Below are 22,781 nucleotides of genomic sequence, written 5' to 3'. Positions count from 1 at the left end.
CTCGGCCGTCCCTAACTGCCAGGGAAGCTGGGAACAAGAGTTGGGGAAGCCATGTGTCAAGGCAAGTCTTGGAGAGATGGAGACAACCGGGTGTTGACAAATAGCCATCCATGTCTACCACAGCATCAAGGATAGAGACCAAGACAATGAGACCCACAAGCCAGTCATGGCTCAAAAGACAGAGCAGCACTGACACGTCGAAGTCGCTGAGAACCCTACCCGGCCCCACAGAGCCACATCTTGAGTTCAGTGGATACTATCCCCCTGCCTCTCTCCCTAGATGTACCACTAGAAGGGACATGGCATTCTCCTGAGTGGGTTACTCATGGGAGGACCTGGAACCAGTCACCTGTGGAAATCCAGGGGTAACCTATATTTCTAGACAGTCTATCAATCAGTCATAGGCGTTGTCGTTTTTGAGGAAATACAACTATTCTAGATCTTCCTGTAGTGCGATCTTATGATAAATTCGATTTTAAATCTTTAAACTATTTGTGTGTGTTTTAATCTGCCCATGTGCTGCCACGCATGTACCCATACATACACAAGCACATGGGCAGTGTTGGGCTTCTTTCTTGGCTGTTCCCCACCATAGTTTCGTGTTGTTTGAATTTTTTTAATTTTGTAATTATATTTATGTACAGAAAACTTAAGTGTACATTTAACCCAGCTTAGTGGTGAGTTCTTTAGCCTTTGCCTTTTCCAGCTTGGCAATGCGAGCCACAGACTTAGGACCCAGGACGTTGCCTCCCCAGTGGCAGCGGATCTCCTCACATCTGTCATTATAATTGGCCCTAACAGCTTCCACCAGCTTAGCCAGAACACCCTTGTCTTCCGAGTTCACCTGTGTGAAGGCAACAGTGGTGCGTGTCTTCCTGTGGACCAGGCGCCCCAGCCTGGCCTTTCCCTTGATGATGCAGTAGGGCACCCCCATCTTTTGACAAAGGGCAAGCAGGAAAACCACCAGCTCAATGGGGTCTACATCATAAGCAATCACCACCAGCTGAGCCTTCTTGTTCTCCACCAAGGTGGTGACTGTATTGACCCCTGCTCGGAGGACAGGTGGTCTCTTAGTTGAGAAGTCCCCTTTGCCAGCAGCTTTCTTCTCAGCTCAGGCCAGCAGCTTCTGCTTCTTCTCCTGCTTTATCTCTGGCCTGTACTTGTGGGTGAGCTTAAGCAGCTAAGTCGCTGTTTGCCTGTCCAGAGCCTGGGTGAACTGGTTGATGGCAGGAGGTACTTTGAGCCACTTATAAAGGATGGCTCTTTTGCCGCTGCAACCTAATGTAGCAGGGCTATTTGACGAAGCGTGTGAGATCTCTTTTGGGCTGGATGTCCTGCCCAATGCCGAAGTTCTTAGGCCTTTTCTCAAACAAAGGATTGACCTCCTTTTTGGCCTCTTGTTTCTTGACCACGGCGGGGGCCGGGGCCACCTTCTTCCCCTTGGCCTTCTTTCCTTTGGGCATCTTACTCGGCTGGAGGAGCTGAATTCTTTTTTTGAAATGAAGTCTCACTTGTAGCCCAAGCTGTGCTGGAACTGGCTCTGTGGACCAGGCTAGCCTCCAACTCACATGCTGGAGATTAAAAGCATGCACCAACACACCTGATTCTCCCACCTTAGCCTCTGAGATGGTCCTCTCACTGAACTCAGAGGTCACTAGTTGGTTCAACTAGCAACTAGCAAACTCCAGGGCAGTGCCTGTGTCTGTCCCCTACCCCTGGACTTTCGTACCTCCCGAGATCCAAGATCAGGCTCTCAAGCATGCACAACGGGCATGTCACCAACTGAGCCCGCGATTGTTCAGTTTTGGTTTGTTTCTCTGTCTGTTTGTTTGTTACTGGTATGTACCAAGGGTCCCAAAACAAGGTGTCCCATTATGGTGTTTGCACACACACTGTGGATAGGGCTCACCTCCAGTCTCTTTTCTTGTCTCCTCCCTTTTCTCATCCAGGACCGCCTCTTTCGTGCTTTTTTTTTTTTTTTAAGTTAGAGTCCACACAGGAGATAAGATGTGTGGTGTCACTCTGTCTTATTCCAGTCAACCTGACGACCTCCAGGGCCATCTATCTCCCTGAAAGCCACATCGTTTCCTCCTCTTTTTTATGCTCGAATAAGAGTCCGCTGTGTCGGGTTGGGGATTTAGCTCAGTGGTAGAGCGCTTGCCTAGCAAGCGCAAGGCCCTGGGTTCGGTCCCCAGCTCTGAAAAAAAAAGAAAAAAGAAAAAAAAAGAGTCCGCTGTGTGTACCACGTGCATCGCATTGTACCTTTCGTACCACACTTGCTCGTCATCCGCTGACGGACATCTGGGCTGAATCCACAGCTTGGTTATTGTGAATGGTGCAGGTACAGGCACCGGTGTGTGGGTCGTAAGCGCAGCCTGGTTTGCGGGTGTCAACTCTGCTGTTTGTGGAGCTTGTCTGCTTCATGGGTTTGACACTCAGAGTCCATCCACTCTCACTGCTGCCTAGCATCCTCTTTCTGAACTACAAGGTGATAGAAAAGGTGGTTTGCTTCCTGGTTTGCTTCAGCAACAAGCAGGGCTGTTAGAGATGCTCTACCTTGAGTCTCCCTGTCCCTGTCCCTGTCCCTTCACACAGGGGTTTCCTCAAACCTCGCTTCTGAAGGAATTGCTGGGTGTGACACGCACATATATTTCAGTTCTGCTGAATATACTTTTAATAATGGAGGTACCAGAGTTCCTCATACCCCAGGGATCTGGTGTCTGACATGATGCTCGTTCGTTTAGAAGAATAGAAATGAGCCCTGTGCTGTTTTCCCACTTAGATACATATATGCACACTCATGGATTTCCCAGGAGGAAAAAAATTATATTTATTTCTATTTACTTTGTATGAATGTTTTGTCTGCATGTGCACCCGGTGGATGCCTGTTGCCCTCAGAGGTCAGAAAGAAAGTGTCAGATCCCCTGGTACTGGAGTTAAAGATGGTTGTGAGCCATGTGGGTGCAGGGAACTAAACCCAGGTTCTCTACAAGAGCAGTCCCAAAGACAGCATTTTCAGGAGAAAAGCCAAAAGTCACATGCAGCATTCAATGGACCCAACAGTAGCGAAATGTACACATGAGCATGTAAGAATCAAAGAAAATACAGTTTCTTCAGAGAAATCCAGGAGACTGTCTGCCCTTGAAATCACAGGTTGGACACTGTTTTCAAATGATACGAAGACAGAACAGGATCAAAGCATATACAAAATCTCCCTTGTCCCCCAGGACCAAGTCTGTCCACCGGGATCCCTGCAGTGTGGGTGCCACTTGAGGACTTACGAGTAACACAGTGCTCTGGCCCCTCCCTGTCCATCTTAGATGACCCTGGGAAATTCCTAAGCCCACTGAGAACTGCACAGGAACACAGAGAGGAAAATGGTCTTTTGAGCTAACGACAATAAAAAGTGTCATTCAAAGAAGGCATAGACCCAGACGTGGAGACACGCGCCTATCATGTCAGCACTCAGAAGACCAAGGAAGGAGTTTTGTGAGTTCAGGGCTAGCCTGGGCTACATATTGACTGTGTCTCAAGAAAGATAAGGAGAAAAGAATGAAGAAGAGAGAGAGAAAAAAAGAGAAAAACGGAGGAGGAAGAGAGGCTGCAGCATTTACTGGGTGCTTGGGAACTAGGGAGCCTCACTTCTGTTATTTCAAGAAGTCCTAAGGGATGATCCCAAGATCTCCACAAGGATTAATGCCCCTTCCTTACACAAAGGAAACTGAGACAGAGAGTGGTCACATAACCTGCTCAAATCCACATAGTTGATCACTGACAGAGCCAGGTTTCAGATCATTCTGAGTCCAGGGCTCCAACCTCCTCACACACATCCCGTGAAAAGAACTGAAGATGTTCTTTTTGGCGATAAAAATCAGGAGCAGATGCAGCAGGACAGTGTGTGAGCCAGTGATGCAGTCGGTGCAGAGAGCTGCAGAGAGCAGGACATCCCAAACAGACAGAAAACAGCAAACGAGGACCCTACCCAGCAAGTGCCCAGCTTTTGGCGGCCGCTAGAATTGTGAACTACCCACTGAGTGAATGGGTGAATGAATGAATGAATGAATGGATGGATGAATGAATGAATAAATGAATGGATGAATGAATGAATGAATGGATGGATGGATGGATGAATGAATGAATGGATGGATGGATGGATGGATGAATGAATGAGCAAATTCACATACTACCACATGAGATAAAGAAATCATCCCACAGCAGCTGGTACCCAGGCTATACTGAGAGCTAAAGAAGTACCAGTCATGCATGGCCACCATCTCCTGTGGTCTCCCAAAATCCTATTTCCAGAGAGGGCCCTGTCAGAAGAAAAAAAAAACCAAAAAGCAGAAACCAAAAAGCCAGGAGCAGAAGAGGTTGAAAACAGAGAGCGAGCAGCTCCCACCAAACCCTTCATTTACTTCACTTAAAAAATTACTTGGACAGCCTCCCCCTGGCTCCTTCTGGGCTTCCCGCCCCTCCCCGCTCTGCTTTTTCAGACAACTCATGCAAGTGTGAAAATAAACCACAGCCCGCCGCCCCTAATGACCAGGTTTACCAGAAGCTCATTGTACCTCCAGAAAAAGAGGCAGCCGATGGTGTTTTTATGGAGCTGCTAAAACCGCCATTTAAACCACTTAATACCAGCAAGCCTGAATTCCAGGGGACCCACGAAGTTCCTGGCAGCCCCAGGCTCCAGCCTCCACTTGGCATGAAAGTGTGGGCTTTGGGGTCAGGGAGGCTCCCCATATGGAGATTGCTGGCTGCTGAGCCCCTTGGGAGTGCTGCGAGTGGGAGCCCCTCCCCACCCCTTCCTCAGAGTGCAGAGCTGTGGGTGTGGGGACAGACGGAGTGAGGCATCTCCTCCCTGGGTCACACTGGTCTGGGTAGGGACTGGCCTCTGTCCCTTGTCCAGCCACCGCCTGCCCTCATTACTCTCTGCCAGTCCTCACGGTCACCCATCTCCGGTCACCCATCTCCGTACAGCTTTTCACCCCTCCCCCTCGTTTGTCCGGTGTTTGCAAAAGGCTTAACTGCAGGCTCTGGGGCGGCAGGGATAGCTCTGAGAGGGGACAAGACTGTAGCATTTGGAGATTCTTGTTGTAAACCCCTTCATCAGAATGGGCACTAAACTCTTGAGACCTAGGCAGAGTGCGAACTACCAAGTGGCCCCTTGAGCCTGAGCAAGTGGATTGTGACATACCACTGCCTTCGGGCTCTTTTCCAGTTCACACACACACACACACACACACACACACACACACACACACACACCGCCCCTCTCCCTACAATATCCCAGCAGTGGCTGCTCTTCCACCACAAGTTTTCTGTCTCACACCAAGTCCTTGAGAACAAACTACATTTCTTTTTCCCTCAGCAAGTTACAAAGAGTATAGTATACAGTTGGTGCTACATAAATGTTAGCAGAAGGGTTATGCTCCCAACAGGCCTTGCATACCCCTCTAACAAAATACATGAGGCACTACCCTCTACACTCTATATTTTCTGCTTGGGACTTTCTTGTCTGTGCTCTGGGAGCCGACAGAGATCAGGCGAAGCCATCCCAGCACCAAGTAGTAGGCCAGCCTTAAGTCTCCACCATGACTGCCCCAGGATGAAGCCAACTTAAAGGAATGTCAAAGGTGGGTTAAGACAACAGGTTCCTTGAGTACCTGGTCCATCTGGGGGCCGTTCCACCCATGAGCTTGATGACTATCAAAGAGGAGGAGATGTGGTGGGCCAGAGGCTAGCCTCAGGAAAACCAGGTCACATCACTTCCCGTTCCCCATCATGATGTGTGTCCATTTTAGTGTCCTATGTGAGAGACATCCATGTAGACGGAGTGTTTCTAGTACCCACTCCTAGTGAGCCTTTGTGCCAGCACTGAATCAGAAGCTAAGACTCCCAGACATGCCAGGTTCCCTTCCTTGCCCTCACAGCCTCATCATCTGGCTCAGAACCACCAGGCACACCATTGTCTAAACCTCCATGTGCCTGCTCACTCCTCACTTGCCTGTCTCTAGCATCCCTAAGCTGACCTAGCCCAATTCCCCAGCTGCCGAAGCCCTTGCCCTAGTGCCCTCTGGAATGGTGTCCCAGTAAGGACAAAACTCCCCAGACTCTCATCCTTTTCCTTGTGTCCCTAAGGCTACAGTTCTACTGCAGGCTGTGCCTCAGCCTCCTCCCTAACTCCTCAGCCTCTGAGACTCCCCTCCTCTCTCCAGCTTCCTTCCCTCCCTCACCCTCTTAAGAATGTAGCTCTAGCCTGCTTCTCCTGCTCCTGGAGGAATCTTGGAATTGTTCTGAGAGATTCTAAGACCATTGGATGTTTCCTCCAGGGATGGGTCCTGGCCACCTCACTTCCGAGATCCTCAACCTGGTGTGTAAAGGTGTTTGCTTGCCCAGTGGCTGATTGAAATCCTGCTGTGCTTCTGCTCTAGTCACTCCCAATAACTGAAGGAGGCAGGCTGGTAGAGGGGCCTCCAGGATAGGACAGACAGAGGGGAGGAAGGGCTGGATGACGCCATCTTTCCACCCTCTCCTCCCAAAGACAGGCCAAGGGCTGCACTCTATTCATAAGCCCAGCTCTGCAGGCTCTGAAGCCCCTCCAGTCCCTGTGGCCCCAGGAGGTAATGGGCATGGTGCATAGCTCCTGGCTTTGTTCTCTACCACTGGTGAGGATGTTTCTTCTAAGCTGTCCTACACACACACACACACACACACACACACACACACACACACACACACACGCTCCCCTTGGCTCTGGTACCATCATCCATTCGGAGGCCAGGTCTCCTGGGGCTGGGGCTCCCAGGGGCCAGTTCCACAGAGCCACAGATAAGGAAGGAAACCACACTGACTGTGGCCAAGCACTCTTCTTCCAACCAGGAGGCTGGGACGCATCTGCTGAGGCTCCCTGTGTCAAAGCGCGGCCAGACAGGGCCATCATTGAGTCCGCGGAAGCCTCATCAACCAAAGATCACACCAATAATTTCTAAAAACCACCCGATGATTTGGGGCCCATTAGCATAATTTGATGTATCATCTGTGCTTTGACTTTCACTGGGTAGGCAGTTTCCTCACACACTCGGCGTGTGGGGAGACTGAAAGGGACGCATTTGTCTTGTCTTGAGGACTCATTTGTACAGTCTCTCCTGTTACCACGTACTTTCAATGGCATCCCCTCCTCCCCCGAGACATCTTGGCCTTGGCATGATGACTGTCACCCCAGCCCTCCACACTGCCTGTCGCATCCCATTCTGACTACCATGTCCCCTCACCTCACCCTAAAAAGTACTTTACCCAACTCCCATCTACCCAAGGCTTCGGCTGCCCAGTACTCTCAGGACCTCAGCTTCATCTACACACACACACACACACACACACACACACACACGGGGGGGGGGAATAAATATGTTTATAGAAAACATCCCTAGTCAAAGCAGCACCCCCAGCTGTGTCCTACCTGAACCCTGTACGGTGCCAGAGAACATCAAAGAACCTCAAAAGCAAGCTTCAAGCCGGTGGTGATAGGCCAGGTCTCACACATACCTGGCAGCCTAATCCATACCTCTCCCAGCTCCTAGACAAAAGAATCCTTCCCCAAATCACCAAGGCTCTTCCCTCCTCCTCTCCAGTGGATCCTGCTTTCCACCACATTGGGAAATTAGATGCAACCAAAAGAGGGGAACGCAGACATCATCAGTGCTACCTTCTGTCCCAGTGTATCATCACGATACACACACACATACACACACACATACACACACATACACACACACACACACACACACACACACACACACACACACACCTTACATTTGTGTCCTGGGCCTTGCCCTATTCAAGTGCTCCCACATCTCTTCTCTTACTCCTGAAGCATTTCCAGCTAACCCATACAAGCTTTAACATGCACATATACAAATACACAGACACAGGCGCGCACGCGCACACACACACACACACACACACACACACACACACAGAGCAGTGCCAGAGGCAGAGCCTGTGGCACAGTGGCTCTCAGCCTTCCTAATGCTGTGACCCTTTTATATAGTTCCTCATGCTGTGGTGACCCCCCAACCATAAAGTTATTTCCTGGCTGCTTCAGACCTGTCATTTTGCTACTGTTATGAATCATAATGTAAATATCTGATAGGCAGGATATTCCGAACCACAGGTTGAGAGCCACTGCTAGCACAATGCAGGAAGAGGTTAGAAAGGTTCGGTGAGGGCTCAGGCAGCAAGACAAGCAAGTGTATCGAAGGAAACACTGCAGGTGAGGAGACAGAGATGCACCAAGAAGGGGAAGGTAGGTGGGAGGTGAGGCCAGAGAGAAGCGTGATTTTCCTTGTGAGTCTGGGAAGGTACACAAGTCGGAGAGGTATGACCTCACTTGCATTTTCAAACCTTGGAAAGGAGAAGACACAAAATGCAAACGTGGGTTACTAGGGTGTCGTGCACGGGCTTGCCTGGTACTCTGAGTTTGTAGACGGGGGCGAGGCACCAACATGGGCAGTGAGGGCCAGTCAGAATGGTGACCATGCTTTCCTGGGGAAAAGAGAGCCAAGGAGAGACTTTCACTGTTCTCGCTGCTGCTTCTAAAGGCCCAGGCTCAAAGGAATGAGAGTGAGCACAGGACTGAGCTTACGGCTCTCTGTAACAGCTATCAGGACATGGGTAGGATTCACCCAGACATGGGCCTGGAAGAAAGGGCAGGTTCTTCACACCTCTCAGACTCCACTCTCGTCCTCTGAACAGGTCTCTCATGCCTGACCCTATGCTAGGAGCCACCAAGTCAGGCAGGGGTGAAACACAGGAAGAAGCATCCAGCAGGAAGTATGCATGGATAAGACCCAGGAGGAAGTGTTGGTCCCTTGTGTGGGACACTGGGAGGCCCCACCTCCAGCCCTGGGCTCCGGACTCTTCTGTTCCCATGCTCTTAGGACCTTGGTCTCAGGAGCTCTCTGAGGCTTCAGTGCATTCCTCAACAGTCGCCTGTCACAGAGTTGTACTGATGAAATATTTGTCAGATCAAATGAAAAGAAAATGAAAGTGCTTTGAAGAGTGCTTCAGAAGGGCTGGGGTTTGGAACTGAATAGGAGGGAGAAGTTCAGCAGCAGTTGCAAGGCCCTCCCTAGTGGAGCAGTGAGAGGAGGCACAAGCCTGGATACTGGGAATAAGGTATTAGGGGCGTACGAGCCTCTCGTTCGCACCCTTAAATGCAGGAGGGTGGAGAGAAAGAACAGAGCAAGCATGAAGAAAGGAAGACCAAAATCCTTAGAGAAATTAATGATCCAGAGAATATACTTTCAGGAATCATTTCTATAGTTCTGTATTATGGTTATGGATCAATTTTGGCCTTATGAATCTAGATTAAGTAGCCAGAAAAGTAGTGTGTTCTTCATATGTGTGCATATGTGTATATGTGTGTATGTGTGCACATGTATGTGTATATGTGTGCACAGTTATGTATGTGTATACATATACATACATGTCTGTACATATGTGTGCACATGTGTATGTGCATGTCTAAGTATATGAGTGTGCATATATGCATGTGTATTGTGTATATGCATTTGCATGTGTGTGTGCATGGACGTGTATGTATATGCCTGTATGCATATGTGTGCATGTGTGTACATTGTGCATATGCATATTTGCATGTGTGTGCATGTATATATATGTCTGTGTGTATGTGTGTGTACGTGTGTGCATGTGTGTACATGTGTGGGTATGCATGTGTATATGTGTGTGTGAACTTCAGACTTTATAAGCAAACAATTTGCTAAGTTGGGCATGGTGGCTCATATCTGCTAGCTCAGCATCAGAGAGACAGAGGCAGGAGAATTGTCATGAGTTAAAAGCCAGCCTGGACTAAATAGTGACTTCCAAGCCAGCCTGGGCTACACAGAGTGAGGCCTTGTCTTAAAAGTAAATAAATTTAGAGAATAAATTTAAGTTTTTTAAATTGTCAAGTTACTGGGGACTGTATTTATCAGATGATTCCAGCAACTGTCCTAGGAAAATACAGTGGCTGATCAGCTTGTGGCTCCCCCATCAGCCATCGAAATAAATATTCCACCAACTGTTCAGAACTTGCATGTGTACTTGTGTGTGCATGTGTGTGTGTGTGTGTGTGTGTGTGTGTGTGTGTGCGCGCGCGCCCTTGTGCACATACACATGCTCCAGCAGAGAAACTGAGTCAAGTGAGGAGAACTGAGCTGAACAAGGCAGTCTGGGCCATCCTTCCTGCTGGAACTGGAGCTGACTGGAACTGGACTGGAACTTGCCTCCACTGCTGCTAGGGACAGTGCTGGGTAATGCACAGAGCAGACTGGAGCCAAAGCTGACACTGATGCCAGCAAACTGAATCTGAGCCGTCAGTGTGTCTGCAGGTCCCTTCCCCCATGGCTCCTTCCCTCTCTGTGTGAACACTGCTGACAGGCTACCTCAGCCCTGTCCTGGCACTTGCCCAGGACCAGTTCTCAACAAGCGAAAGTCTAGAGACAAAGGCCTTGTTACGCTCTGTTCCAGCCTGCTAATCTGTTCCTAGTCCAGAGGTGCTTGAGATTCAGTTCCTCCATCTGCGAAATGGGCTGATAGCACTTGTCACAGTGGCACCTCATTGCTATGGTGAGCCTGTAGTTTACAAACTAAAAACCTGGCATGGTGGCTCAGGCCTGTGACCCTGTGCTTGGAAGGTTCATGGAGGATCATGATGAATATGAGGCCAGCCTGGGCTACACAAGAAGCCTAGGGTCCAAAAAAGAACATGAGAGGTGACCAGCCCCCAGCTCAGAACTGCTGGGGGAGTGTGTCTGGGAGGTGAATTCCCTACCAGTGCAGAGGGTACATCCTCTTCTAAGGGACTGTCGTGTCTGTCTGGGGTCTGCCTTCTTGGGAAGGAATCTGTGGGGCTGGAGACATGGCTCAGTGGTTAAGAGCACTGTCTGGTCTTCCAGAGGTCCTGAGTTCAATTCCCAGCAACCACATGGTGGCTCACAACCATCTGTAATGGGGTCTGATGCCCTCTTCTGGCCTGTAGGTGCACATGCAGGCAGAAAGCTGCATGGTGAATACATAACAATAAATAAATAGATTTTAAAAAAAAAGAATCTGTGGCATGCAAAGAACTGGGTGATGCCCTGCCAAGCTGCAACTTCCTACCCCCCTGATGGCCTGCTGAGCCCATCCCCCATCCCTCTCAGCATAGTCCCCAACCCAGCTTCAAACCTGGGCTCCTCAGAAGGTGGTGAGGGAGGAGGAAAGCAGGGGTGGGTCCTGAGCCTCAGCTCTGCGCTCAAGACTATAGCGTGTGCCGTGATCCAGGGCGAACTTGCCTGGGAAGATCTCAGGGAAGTCACAACATCCAGAAAGGGCAGGTGGGTCCTGAGCCAGGCACCCCAGCACTCAACCGGCTCCTTCTGCGTTATCTTGCAGGGAACTTCAAAGGTCTGTGCAAGCAAATCGACCACTTTCCCGAAGACGCGGACTACGAGGCTGACACCGCAGAGTATTTCCTCAGTGAGTCACCCACGGTGTTTTAATCTCCCTTGGCTGAAGGGTCCCTCGCTTTCTTCCTTCTGAGGGTCAAAGGTCAGGCCTATTCAGTACCCCGGTTACAGCAGAGGGTAGGAAACTGCTGCTCCTTCTTAACTGGCCAACTCCTACTGGTGCCCTGAGTCTCTCCTGAAACCTCACCTCCTCCAGGAAGCCACCCTACTTTCTCAGGGGTTTCCAGACACAGCCCTTCAACACACTGAGGGGAGGGGGTCCTCCTTGTCTGCTGGGTAACATCCCCCAGTTCTGCAGAGAAAGGCAACACAGGGCATGGCACAGAATAGGAACTCAGGAAATATCGCTCAAATAATAATGAAACCCGCAGGCAACACTTGTACTAGAGAGACGGAAAGAGGGGGAAGAGAATTTTTCCTTCCCCCCGAAAGTCCAATCAAAGTTAAATCCTGGTGTAACTGCTGTGATCTTTGAGTCCCCCTGAGACATATTATCAAGAGAAAGCATTTTTGAAGCCCCAAGGAAATTTCTCAAGCATCCCCAGAAACCAACACAGACCTTGTTAGCAGTTATCGGATTTCCCAGAGAGGAGCTGAGGGTCCTTGAGGCCTGGGGCAGCCGTGCTAAAGGCTCTCGGGCGGCTGGGCTTCGGGGAGGGGGGTTTGTTTACAGAGTCCCAGGAACTGCTGCCCCCACCTCTGTTCCTGGCTGTCTCTCCTCTTCCCCTCACCAACAGCATCCCAGTTAGCATCGCCCCTGACCCTGGGAGGCACTTTCTTACCTGAATTGCTCCCGTCTCTTTCAATAATAACTACTCATATCAGAGGTGGCAGCTTGCAGGTCAGCTTGGGATCAGTTTCCCTGCAAAGTCTGCGGAAAGTGGAATTGGAGGGGCAGCCAGAAAGGGGCAGAAAGAGAGCAGGACACACTTTATAGATTACTTGTTTATTTACTTATTTATTTTCTGTTGTTGGTTTTGTTTTGTTTTGTTTTGCTTTGCTTTGTTTTGAGACAGGGTTTCTCTGTACAACTGCTGAGGCTGTCCTGGAACTCCCTCTGTAGACCAGGTTAGCCTCAATGTCACAGAGATCCACCTGCTTCTGCCTCCCAAGTGATGGGATTAAAGGTGTGCGCCATCACTTCCAGTTATTTATTGGTTTTCTAAAACATCATTTCTCTGTGTCACTCTGGCTGTCCTAGAACTGACTCTGGAGACCAGGCTGGCCTTGCACTCAGAGATCTGTCTGCCTCTGCCTCCTAAGTGCTGGGATTAAAGGCCTGTGCCACCAAACCCAGGTATTTGAAGGGAGTCTTGGGGAGGAAGGGAGAATATCATAAGAGAGTTATCATTGCCTTTTCTGAATTCCCTCAAGATTTTGTGCTTAAGTAGAATTCCCACGGGGCTATCTGGGTATCAGTCATTAACTGTTACTGTATCTGGAGTCAACCAATGCAGTAAACATGGATTGGGCGCCTGCTGTATACACAGCCTGTTCCGAGTTGTGGGGAGGCCAAGATGGACCTGTGAGACAGTCCCTGGTGCCAGTGAGAGCAAGCATTGCGGCAAGGGAGGGGAATGTGTCTCAGAGACGGCTGGTCAGGTATGATAGAAACAAGACCTGAATATCGAAGTCGGAGGTCAAAGCTGAGCCCCACCCTAGGATACACACACCTGGGCCCCAGGTCTGATGTGGCCAATCACAGCGAGGGCATTACACTTCATCAGCCAGACAGGAAGCACCTGGAGACAGCCTGTCTCATTCAGTACAGGACTCGGAATATAATAGTTCCTCAATAAAATAATAGTTCCCCAATAAATGTCTCTCATGAAATACAGGATTTCTCTGGAGCACGCTCTGATGTGTTGAGTCTCCATTTCCTTAGAATTAAAGAGAGAAGTGTCTGGGGTACCGGCTCACCTCACCCCTGCATGGAGGGTGGGCTTTGGTTTCCTATGGGACCCAAACCTGACCTGAGTTCACTGAACAATGCAGGGGTTCTAGAGTGTGGATAACAAATGAGCAGATGTTTTCTGCAAAGGATAGGACAGGAAACATTTTCAGCTGTTTAAACCACACTGGCTCCATCCCAGCCACAGACGGGGGAAGCCATTGAACAAATACCCCTTTTCTTTTCTCGTGTAGCCCAGACCGGCCTTCCACTTACTATAGACTCAACCAACTTCTGTTTTAGTGAAGGTGTCATCGCTGTGAAGAGACACCATGACCATGGCAACTCTTACAAAGGCAAACATTTAGCTGGGGCTGGCGTGCAGTTTCAGAGGTTCAGTCCGTTTATCCTGACAGTGAGCATGGCAGCATCCAGGCAGACCACGGTGCTGGGGGAGCTGAGACTTCTACATTCTGTTCCAAAGACAGCCAGGAGGAGGCTCTGAGTGCAGAGACCTCAAAGCCCATCCCCACAGTGGCACACTTCCCCTGACAAGGGCACACATCCTCCATAAAGCCACACCTTTATTAGTACCTGCTAACAGTGCCCTTCCCATGGGCCAAGCTTATTCACACCAACACAACCTTAAAATTCCAATTCTCTTTGTTTGTTTGTTTGTTTGTTTGTGTTTGTTTTGTTTTGAAGACATGGTTTTTCTGTGTAGCCCTGACTGTCCTGGAACTCACTCTGTAAACCAGGCTGGCCTCAAACTTACAGAGATCCACCTGCCTCTGCCTCCCGAGTGCTGGGATAACAGGAGTGAGCCGCTATACCTGGTTTTTGTTAGACGTCACTTGTTAAGGGAAAATAGATGCAGGATTTTTAGTCTTATTTCCCATGGAAATCCATTCACAAAAACTTGCAGCAGCCTAGGACAGGGTGAGGGTGCTGGCCCTGAGCTATAGAACATGGTAGTCTGAGCTAGACAGCACAGCTCTGGGAAGGTCGAAGCCACCGCTCCTGTCAGTCTCTGCAGCCAGGGGAGCTGGGAGGCAGGGCTAATTTCTCTAGAACAATCCCTGGCCTCAAACATTCTTTCTGGCTCAAAAGCCCCTCACAGGTCCCTCTCACCCCCTAACTGTGTCTCCATCTTGTACCTTATCACCACACACTTCAATGGCCCATCCAGCATCCTGTCAAGATGTAAGTCCCTTAGTCTCTTACCCATGCATTTCTTCACCTCAGCATCCAGCACAGGGCCTGATGGGGAGACAGGGTTTGGTAATGTGCTGCACTGACAGACCAAGGAAGTGACTGGATAGGAAAATGAGTGTGGAGTAAGTTGTGGTGACATATTACAAGGGACAAAGCAAGCAGCAAAGCCTTAGAGTTGCTGAGGGCCAGCAAGATGGGTAGGTTTCACCTGGAGGCAGGCTCAGCCCAGAGCCCAGGTCAGTCAAACCCACAACCTTAGCTCACCTGGTACTTGAGAGGTTGGAAAAGGGACAGAATTTTCCTGAGGGAAAGATTAGGGACCTGTCTTAGGGTTTCATGGTGAAGAGATGCCATGACCAAGGCAACTCTTATAAAGGACAACACTTAGTTGGGGACTGGCTTACAGTTTCAGAGAGTCAGTCCAATATCATCCAGACCGGAAGCATGGCAGCTTGCAGACAGACATGGTGCTGGAAGAGCTGACAGTCTATATCTTTATCCAAAGGCAGACAGAAGGAGGCTCTCATTCCCCCACTGCATGGAGCCTGGACACAGGAGCCTCAAAGCCCACCCCCACAGTGACACACACCTATTCCAACAAGGTGCGAAGAGTGCCACTTCCCAGGGGTCAAGCATGTGCAAATCACGTCAGGACCTTATGTTGCTACAGAAGTAGAAGGCAGCCTGGGGTGCTGAGGAAGCCTGCTCCCCCGGCACACTTCCCATAGGGGCGTTCACAAAAGCATTTCCTACAGTGTTACCAGAGTGTAAACTTTGGTTCTAAAAAGATCTTTCATTTATTCACCGAGACACACTAAGTACTTACTCCATGCTTGGCTTCGCTAGGTTCTATTGTCGATACTAGGGATCTCAGGATGAACCAGAGACAGTTAGGCGCTTTGGAAAACCTGTGTCCTAATGGAGGCAAGAAGCAATGAGCAAGAGACCATATTCCTGCCTAATATGGCCTCAGAGAATGGAATGGGGAAGGGCAGAGGAAGGGCTGTCACTTAGACCAGGGACCAAGACAGCCTTTCTGGATGAGGTCAGGGGAGACAGTAAGAAGAGTTCTTAGGAATGGATGACCTAGCAGAGGGAACCACCAAGCAAAGGCTTTGAAACAAGAACAGTACCCTATCTTTGGGCAACACAAACAAGACCAGCCTAGCTGGATTCCAGCCTGCAATCAAGAGAGGAGAAGGGTCCCCAGCCTGGTGGGTCTGCGGAGAGAGTCAGGTGTCCTTCTGAGTGAGCTGGAGCCTGATCTGGAAAGGGCAGCTAGGCATCAGAGGCAGGAGACTAAAGGGAGCAATGGAGGCACGGTGGCCAGTTCTGGCTTTAAGGGGCAGACAGTGCAGGCCAGAGAGAGGTAAAGCGAGATGAACCCAACAGAGTTGGGGCAGCCAGAGACTGGGTGGGCTGAAGGCAGGACAGCTGGTAAAAGGCTCAGCATTGAGTCCCAAGCAGAGAACTCTGAACAGGACAGGGTGCAAGGCAGAGAGGGAAGATATTCAGGGCAGTAGAAAAGACTCAGCCGAGGAGATACCCGAGCCTGCCCCTTCCAGGCAGCTCTGCCTTGGGACCTCTGGATTTGAAAGGACAGTAGTCATGCAGGGTGGGCTTCAGGAAGGTAGTGTGTGCCCCAGTGGTTACAGAATCACAAGCCAGCCTGACTTACTTTCCCTGTTGATATGATAAAATATCCTAACGAGAGTACGTCAAGGAGAAAGGATTTATGCTGGCTCACAGTTCAAGAATACAGCCCGTCATCGCAGGAGAATCAAGGCAAGGGGAGGTTAAAGCAGCTGGTTCCATCACATCCACATCCAGAAAACAAAGATGGGTAAACGCATGCTGCCTCTCAGCTCCTTTTCTCCAGGATCCAAGCCAGGGAATGGCGCCACCCACATTGGGCAGCTCTTCACACCTCAATAAAATCAGGGTGACCAGACAGGCACACCCAGAGGCTGATCTCTTTCAAGTTGACAATTAACACTAACCATGACACCACCTGACCCTGCTCCACTCAGGGTAAGATCAGATCTGTGCCAACCCCAACTTCCCACACCCACGAGACTACAGAGCCCAGAGCTGGAGCCAGAGGGTGGGGGCGATGGCTATATTCCTACAGTATGACCTGGGAAGGCCACTCAGAGAAGCTGGCATTCAGGGAGGGGTGACCCCCTTTGCCTCCAACAGATGCCAAGTTCCGTGCCCCGGCTGTTCAAGTTTAACTAAAGTGATAGAGGTGCAAGGAAAGGGGCAGAGCCAGCAAAGCAGTCCCCACCCATATAATGTCCCCCTCAACCTCCAACCCCATCCTCAGCAGTTCCGCCCTATGTCCAGAGGAAAGTGCTAAGGAACTGAGCTCTTTTCTCCATGTTCTTTTGAACTTGCTCCAAGAAAAGCAGAGATGTGAGCAGAGGTAGGGATGGGTGTGGCTATGTCTGTTCCTTTTGTCACTGGCCTTTAGGCTCTTCCCAATCCAAGACCACACAGAGAGGCTAGGGGGAGCTGAACCCTGCCAAACCTGTGCTTCCTGGGGCCCTGAAGTTTCCAATGAAGCTGCCACCCTAGAGACAAGTGTATCCTCCTTCCCTTTCAAGTGTGAACAACTCAGTCTTCCAGTCCTCCTGGAGGAGCAGCCTCTTTCCCTTACACCAGGCCACCCTCCAGGTGCTGAGAACATGGAAGCTGACGGTGGCAGAGGCCTGGCCTCAGGCGCTTGAGATTTGCAATCAACGAAATTAGCAAAATCATCCTAAAGCATGTTAGACTGCTGTGCTGTGATACAGAGAAAGTCAAGCTGGAAAGAAGGGGGATCCCTACTGCCAGAGTCAAGGAGGGCCTCACAGCACTCACTGGGGAGTTTGAGCGAAGGACAAAGCAGAGTAGCAAAGCCAAAGGGGCCAGTGTGCCACCTCTGCCCTCCCTGTTCACCCGGGGTGACATGGGACAGAAGGGCAGTACAGAGAGTTCTAGGAGGCTGTGACTAGACAGGAGTCTAGAGCTCAGCTTCCAGTCAGTGAAGGAAACAGGGTATGCCTGCTCACAAGCTTTCCTGAGGGCCTGGTACAAGGAAGGGTCTCCCTGAGGGGACAAATGGATGGATGCATGCATGGTCTTCTTCCCTGACCACAGTCAGAGTCCTAGTAACGTGAGAGTAGCTTTGGATCCCCTCACCCTCCTCCTGCTTCCTATCCCCTTTGCTAGGTGTGATGCTGTGGGCCTCCTGGCCTCACCTACCACTGCCCCCACGAGGGTTGAGTGGTGGTCGCACTGTTTGTCCCACCGAGCACTGTAGACCAAAGGATGTACCTGTCATGGTGGCCTCTGCCTCTTCCTCAGTCTGAGTGAGGAAAAGGAGGGGATATCTAGTGACCACCATCATCTTTCAAACGCCTACATATGTCTCTGCTAGGGTCTGCATCTGTGCTGTGTTCTGTGTCTGGTACCTGAGTGTGTGTGTGCATGTATGCTCATATGTATGTGTCTACACATGTCCCTTTCTGTGTCAAAAGCAGGTCTTTGGGGGCTAGGGGTATCCCTGCTATGGCCAAAGGATGGAAATTTGTGTTTCTTAGATTTCCTCAGGTGGCTCAGAGTGAGGGGAAAAGAATCAGGGCAATTGGTTCAATCCCAAAATCACACAGTAAAAACATACTGTATGCCAGACGCCCATATCTACATTATATAGACTTTCATAGTTCAAGACAAAAGGATGGGCTCAGGTCTCCTACTCAACATTTAGAGCCTGGCACTAGAACTTGGGGGGGGGGACTAATCTTACGCATGCAAGTGTGTGTGTGCGCACACACACACACACACACACACACACACAACTCACATACACAGGAGAGCTGGGTACCAGGTTCAGCATGCTCATTACACACACAGCCACAAAGGACAGACAGAAAAGGAACTGGGGACTCCAGACATAGCCACCTACCACCTCCCCTCAGCATACAGAGTCATGGCTGAGGGATAGAGCCCCTCACCAGAGACTAAAGCAACAGCCCCTCCTCAAAAGCAGCCATACAACCATTAAGGAAGAACCTCTGCCAGGAAGCAAAAAGTAAGCACCAGGCAGCCATGAGGGGTACCTGGGGATGAATACACTGTCATAGGCCACCAAGAGGCAGGAGACCAGAAGAGCCGCATGGGTTTCAATGCAGAGGTTTCAACTCCAGCAGCCTGCTCTAGGCTGCCTCCCTGGCTTCGTTTTCAATGCTACCTCCGGAGGTTGGGACGGGAGTGAAGGAAGCTGGCTTAGGACATTGCTTCTGAGCAGCCCGGAGCACAGGAAGCACTCAGAAGACATTAGCCATTGTGGTTGCTTAGTGTGGCGTTGTGTGTGATGACTGTGGGGTAGAAGACAAAGAGGACGCTGGGATGGGAGCGGAGCTGATGAGAGAGCGTCCCTTACCGGTTGGGAAAAAGTAGCCTTTGAACAGAGACGACGACGACGAAGCAGGGAGCTATAGACATTGTAGACATTCTCCCACCCAGCGGGGGGAGGGGCCACCTCTGGCCAAGAGCAACCACAGCATCTGGCATCTCTGACTCCAGGAGACTGAGACATCAGCTTAGCTCTGAGATGGTACCCTACCCGCCCTGTGTGTGAAGGGTGAGAACAGAGAACAGAGACAGATGCTCAAACTCAAAGCTTGCCTCCTCAGTGTGCTGGGCTCAGCCAGGAAAGGAGAGGCCAGCTGGGAGGCCTCAGGCCATGAGAGCCTGGAGGTGCAGCAGTAGGTGGGTGGGAAGGGTCATGGTAAGGATGGGGTGTGCTTACCAATAGCCGGGGGGTAGAGAGGGTCGTGACATACCAACTACCCTTTACCTTTTACCTGTACCAATTACCCTACCCTTCCCTAAGGCTGCATTAGGCTACTTTCCAATTGGGTCTGTTTCTTTTTCTATTTTCCATTTTGTTCTGTGATGCTGGGAATCAAACCCAGAGCCTTGTGTGTGCTCAAAAAGCCCTCCACTTGAGAGTCACAGCCCCAGCAAATGGTCTTTGCTTCCATTAAGATTCTTCTCCTTGAGGGGCGGCCGTGGCACACGCCTTTAATCCCAGCACTTGAGAGGCAGAGGCAGCTGGACCTCTGTGAGTTCAGAATTCCAGGACAACCAGAAATACACAGAGAAACACTGTCTCTAAAAAGAAAATTATTTTCCTCTCTGGAACTTGAACAACTTGAGGACCCCAAGACAGCGAGCTGCACAGTGTACCCCTTCATCTCAGGGACTGTTGGCCAGGTGAATAATTAATTACCTTGTTCCCTAAGTCTACCTGGAAAGCTCACAGTACTTCTTCCTGCTGTGAGGAATGAAAAGGAGCTAGGTTTCCAGCTGACACAAGGCCACCCTCCCACCTGGAAGGATGCCCCTCCCTATTTTCTTCAGTCCCCAGGGTGCTGAGTTTGGAGATACCCAGGGAAATGAGGACTCAGGGTCTACATTGTGGAATAGGAAAAAAGCACTTACATTCCAGATACTGTGCTCAGTGGTCCTGGACAAATCACTCCTTGTCCTTGGACAAGGCACTCCCTGTGCCTCCGAGGAATGAATAGGACTGTGTTAGCCTTCCCAAGCCACCACGGGGAAGGAACATCGTGAGGGAAGTCCCTGAGGGGAGGTTTGTCCAATACAGTTTTGGAAGTAATAGAACATCATCAAAACTCTTGAATGAAGGCCTTGCAGACACCAGGAGAACCACTGGCCCTGCAGCTTCACTTTATAGACAAAGGGGCAACTGAGGCCCAGAAAATATAATGCCTTGCTCTGGGCAGAGCACTTTCTGGGAGCAGAACCCAGGCACATTCTCCAGCCACATATCCCCTGCCCAACACTTTAGCAGGCTCTAAAGAGCATGACCTTCCTCCCAGAAATCACATAGTAAGAAGTGTCCGGGCCTGGCTAACAACCAATCAGTGAGGAGCAGAGCAGTGTCACCCTGGCCCAGGCAGGTTCCACTCGATCCCCACTCTTATCTCAGTGTTCCCTGTTTTTGTGGCTGCTGAGTTACAGCCTACACTAGCAAGCACACACCTCAGGAGCCCCACATCCCAAGAGAGAGCCAGCAACAGGGCTCAGCCCATCACCAAACCTGACAGCTTGAGTTCAATGCCTGGGCCCACAGGGTGGAGGAAGTCTTCCACAGGTTGTTCTCTGGCCTCTGCTTGAAATCACGCAGCACACACAGGCTCTCCCCCTTCCTCACCACCACCACACACACCATAAAAAGTAAATGAATAGGTAGGCGTGTGTGTGTGTGTGTGTGTGTGTGTGTAAGAGAGAGGTAGGGAGGGGAAGGAGGAAGGGAGAGAGAGACAGAGACAGAGAGAGTAGAAACAGCTACACCTACTCTGGTGTGATACCAGCAGCATCTCCTGACTCTCTGGGAACACATGCTGTACTTGTCAGCCAGGCTCCTCCCCCACAGCAGTTGAGAAGCTGGTTATACTCCTTCCTGATCTCTAAATAGAGTGTGGGGAAACTGAGACAGGGGCCCAGGCAGCATAGTGAGCAGAGATGCTCAGACAGCTGTCTTCTGAACCTGAGTGATGGTCACGGTCTCCACACACAGCAGAATAGGGAGGAGCGCCTGGCACAGTGCTCCCCAACACAGCCAGTGCTCCCCAAGTAGCCCCCTGTGTCCTCAACAAATCATCCATGAGGCATCACAGAGAACAAATGGGTGCTGAACACTTGACTATGTCCCCAACCAGATGCAGCCTGATTCATCTTCGCGGTCACCCTGAGGCTGCTATGGCTGTTTCCCTGTCGCACAGATGGGAAAGTCAGGTACAGACCACACAGCCAATGAGGCGGCCTGCTCCTGCACTCTTTCTCTCTCTCCTTTCTCTTTCTCTGCTGGTCTCTCTGCACCACTTACCCTTCCCCGCACGCACTCACACATATACACAGATCACACACACACATACACACTTACACACATACATACATACATACACATACACAGATACACATAAGCACACACACACACAAACACACACACACACACACACACACACACACACACACACACCTTCTATTACCCATCCACTTTCATGGTCATTGGCCCCAGCAGCCCATTGGAACAGGAAGTGGGTACAGGCAGGATACAAGAGCCTAGAAAGTTCTCCCCAACCTAACATATCTGCCACATGAACCCATTAAAATGGACTGAGTCCCCAGTAGGTCAACACTCATAGATTTCAACCCTGTGCAGAAGCTGAGGAGTCACCCTCAGTGTGCTAACCACTGTGACTAGTAGTGTGCAAGCCAGGAGAAGATGGAGGAAGGACCCCAGAGATACAGGATGGTTACAACATTAGGGTCCTCAGGTGTCCCAAGGTGCCAGCAGAGTATAGATCTGAGGCCAGAGAAGAGAAAGAAAAAGAGAAGAGCCAGCAGTAGGCCAGATTTCCTACACCTTTGTTTACTGATTGTCACCCACCCACTCTGCCAGAGGGAGAAAAAGAACAGCATGGCCTCTGAGTTCCGCTATCCACCAGCTGTGCCCAATCCCAAGAGCTGCTTCACAGTGTGATGGCCGTAAGAGTTGGTTTCCTGAGGCCCAAGATCATAATCATGATTTGCTGAGAGGACCTGGCAAAAAGGACGACAGAAAATGTTGACTTAGTTTCCCTAATCCTCACTCACCCATGTACCCCAACTCACCCTTGTCCCACCCCTGGCTGAGACAAGAGGCCACTCCCTAGCATGATCCTTCCCCGTAGGTCAGAACATCGGTCACTTCTGCCACCAACACAGAAGACATGAAGTTAACTTTGGCATGCCTGTAAATCCCAGCACTCAGAAGGCTGAGGCGGGTGGATCAGAGTTTGAGGCCAGCCTGGGCTACACAACTAGTTCTAGCCAGTCTGAGCTTCAAAGACCCTGTCAAAGGGGGAAGGGAAGGGATGAAGTGATCAATAAAGAGCCTGAATGTGCAAACACTTCATTCACAGTAGCACCCTCAGGTCTTCTGGTCGCTGACGTCTTCTCTGGGCAGAGGCCACCCTCTGGGGATCCTAAGGACAGGAACTCCTTATCTGTGTCTATGGAATCCACAGAAGCAGCCTAACACACATGGCTTTCTGAGTCCCAGATGCCTGTTCCACAATTCATGGCTATAGCCCTGGAAGACTTTAACT

The 22,781-nt window shown here is 50.4% G+C and overlaps 1 protein-coding gene across 2 annotated transcripts in view; it reads left to right on the top strand.

Moving 5' to 3' along the window:
• The window catches only part of Cacng2 (calcium voltage-gated channel auxiliary subunit gamma 2), a 127,467-nt gene that overhangs the window by 95,603 nt on the left and 9,083 nt on the right, over nt 1-22,781 (top strand). For both annotated transcript variants that reach the window (XM_017595135.3, NM_053351.2), the window contains one exon: nt 11,437-11,520. In XM_017595135.3, the coding sequence (XP_017450624.1) occupies nt 11,437-11,520 (84 nt within the window). The remainder of the gene's footprint in view (nt 1-11,436; nt 11,521-22,781) is intronic.

The sequence above is a fragment of the Rattus norvegicus genome, chromosome 7, assembly GCF_036323735.1.
Source record: "Rattus norvegicus strain BN/NHsdMcwi chromosome 7, GRCr8, whole genome shotgun sequence".
NCBI classification, from domain to species: Eukaryota; Metazoa; Chordata; class Mammalia; order Rodentia; family Muridae; genus Rattus; species Rattus norvegicus.
This window is presented reverse-complemented; position numbering and strand designations above follow the sequence as displayed.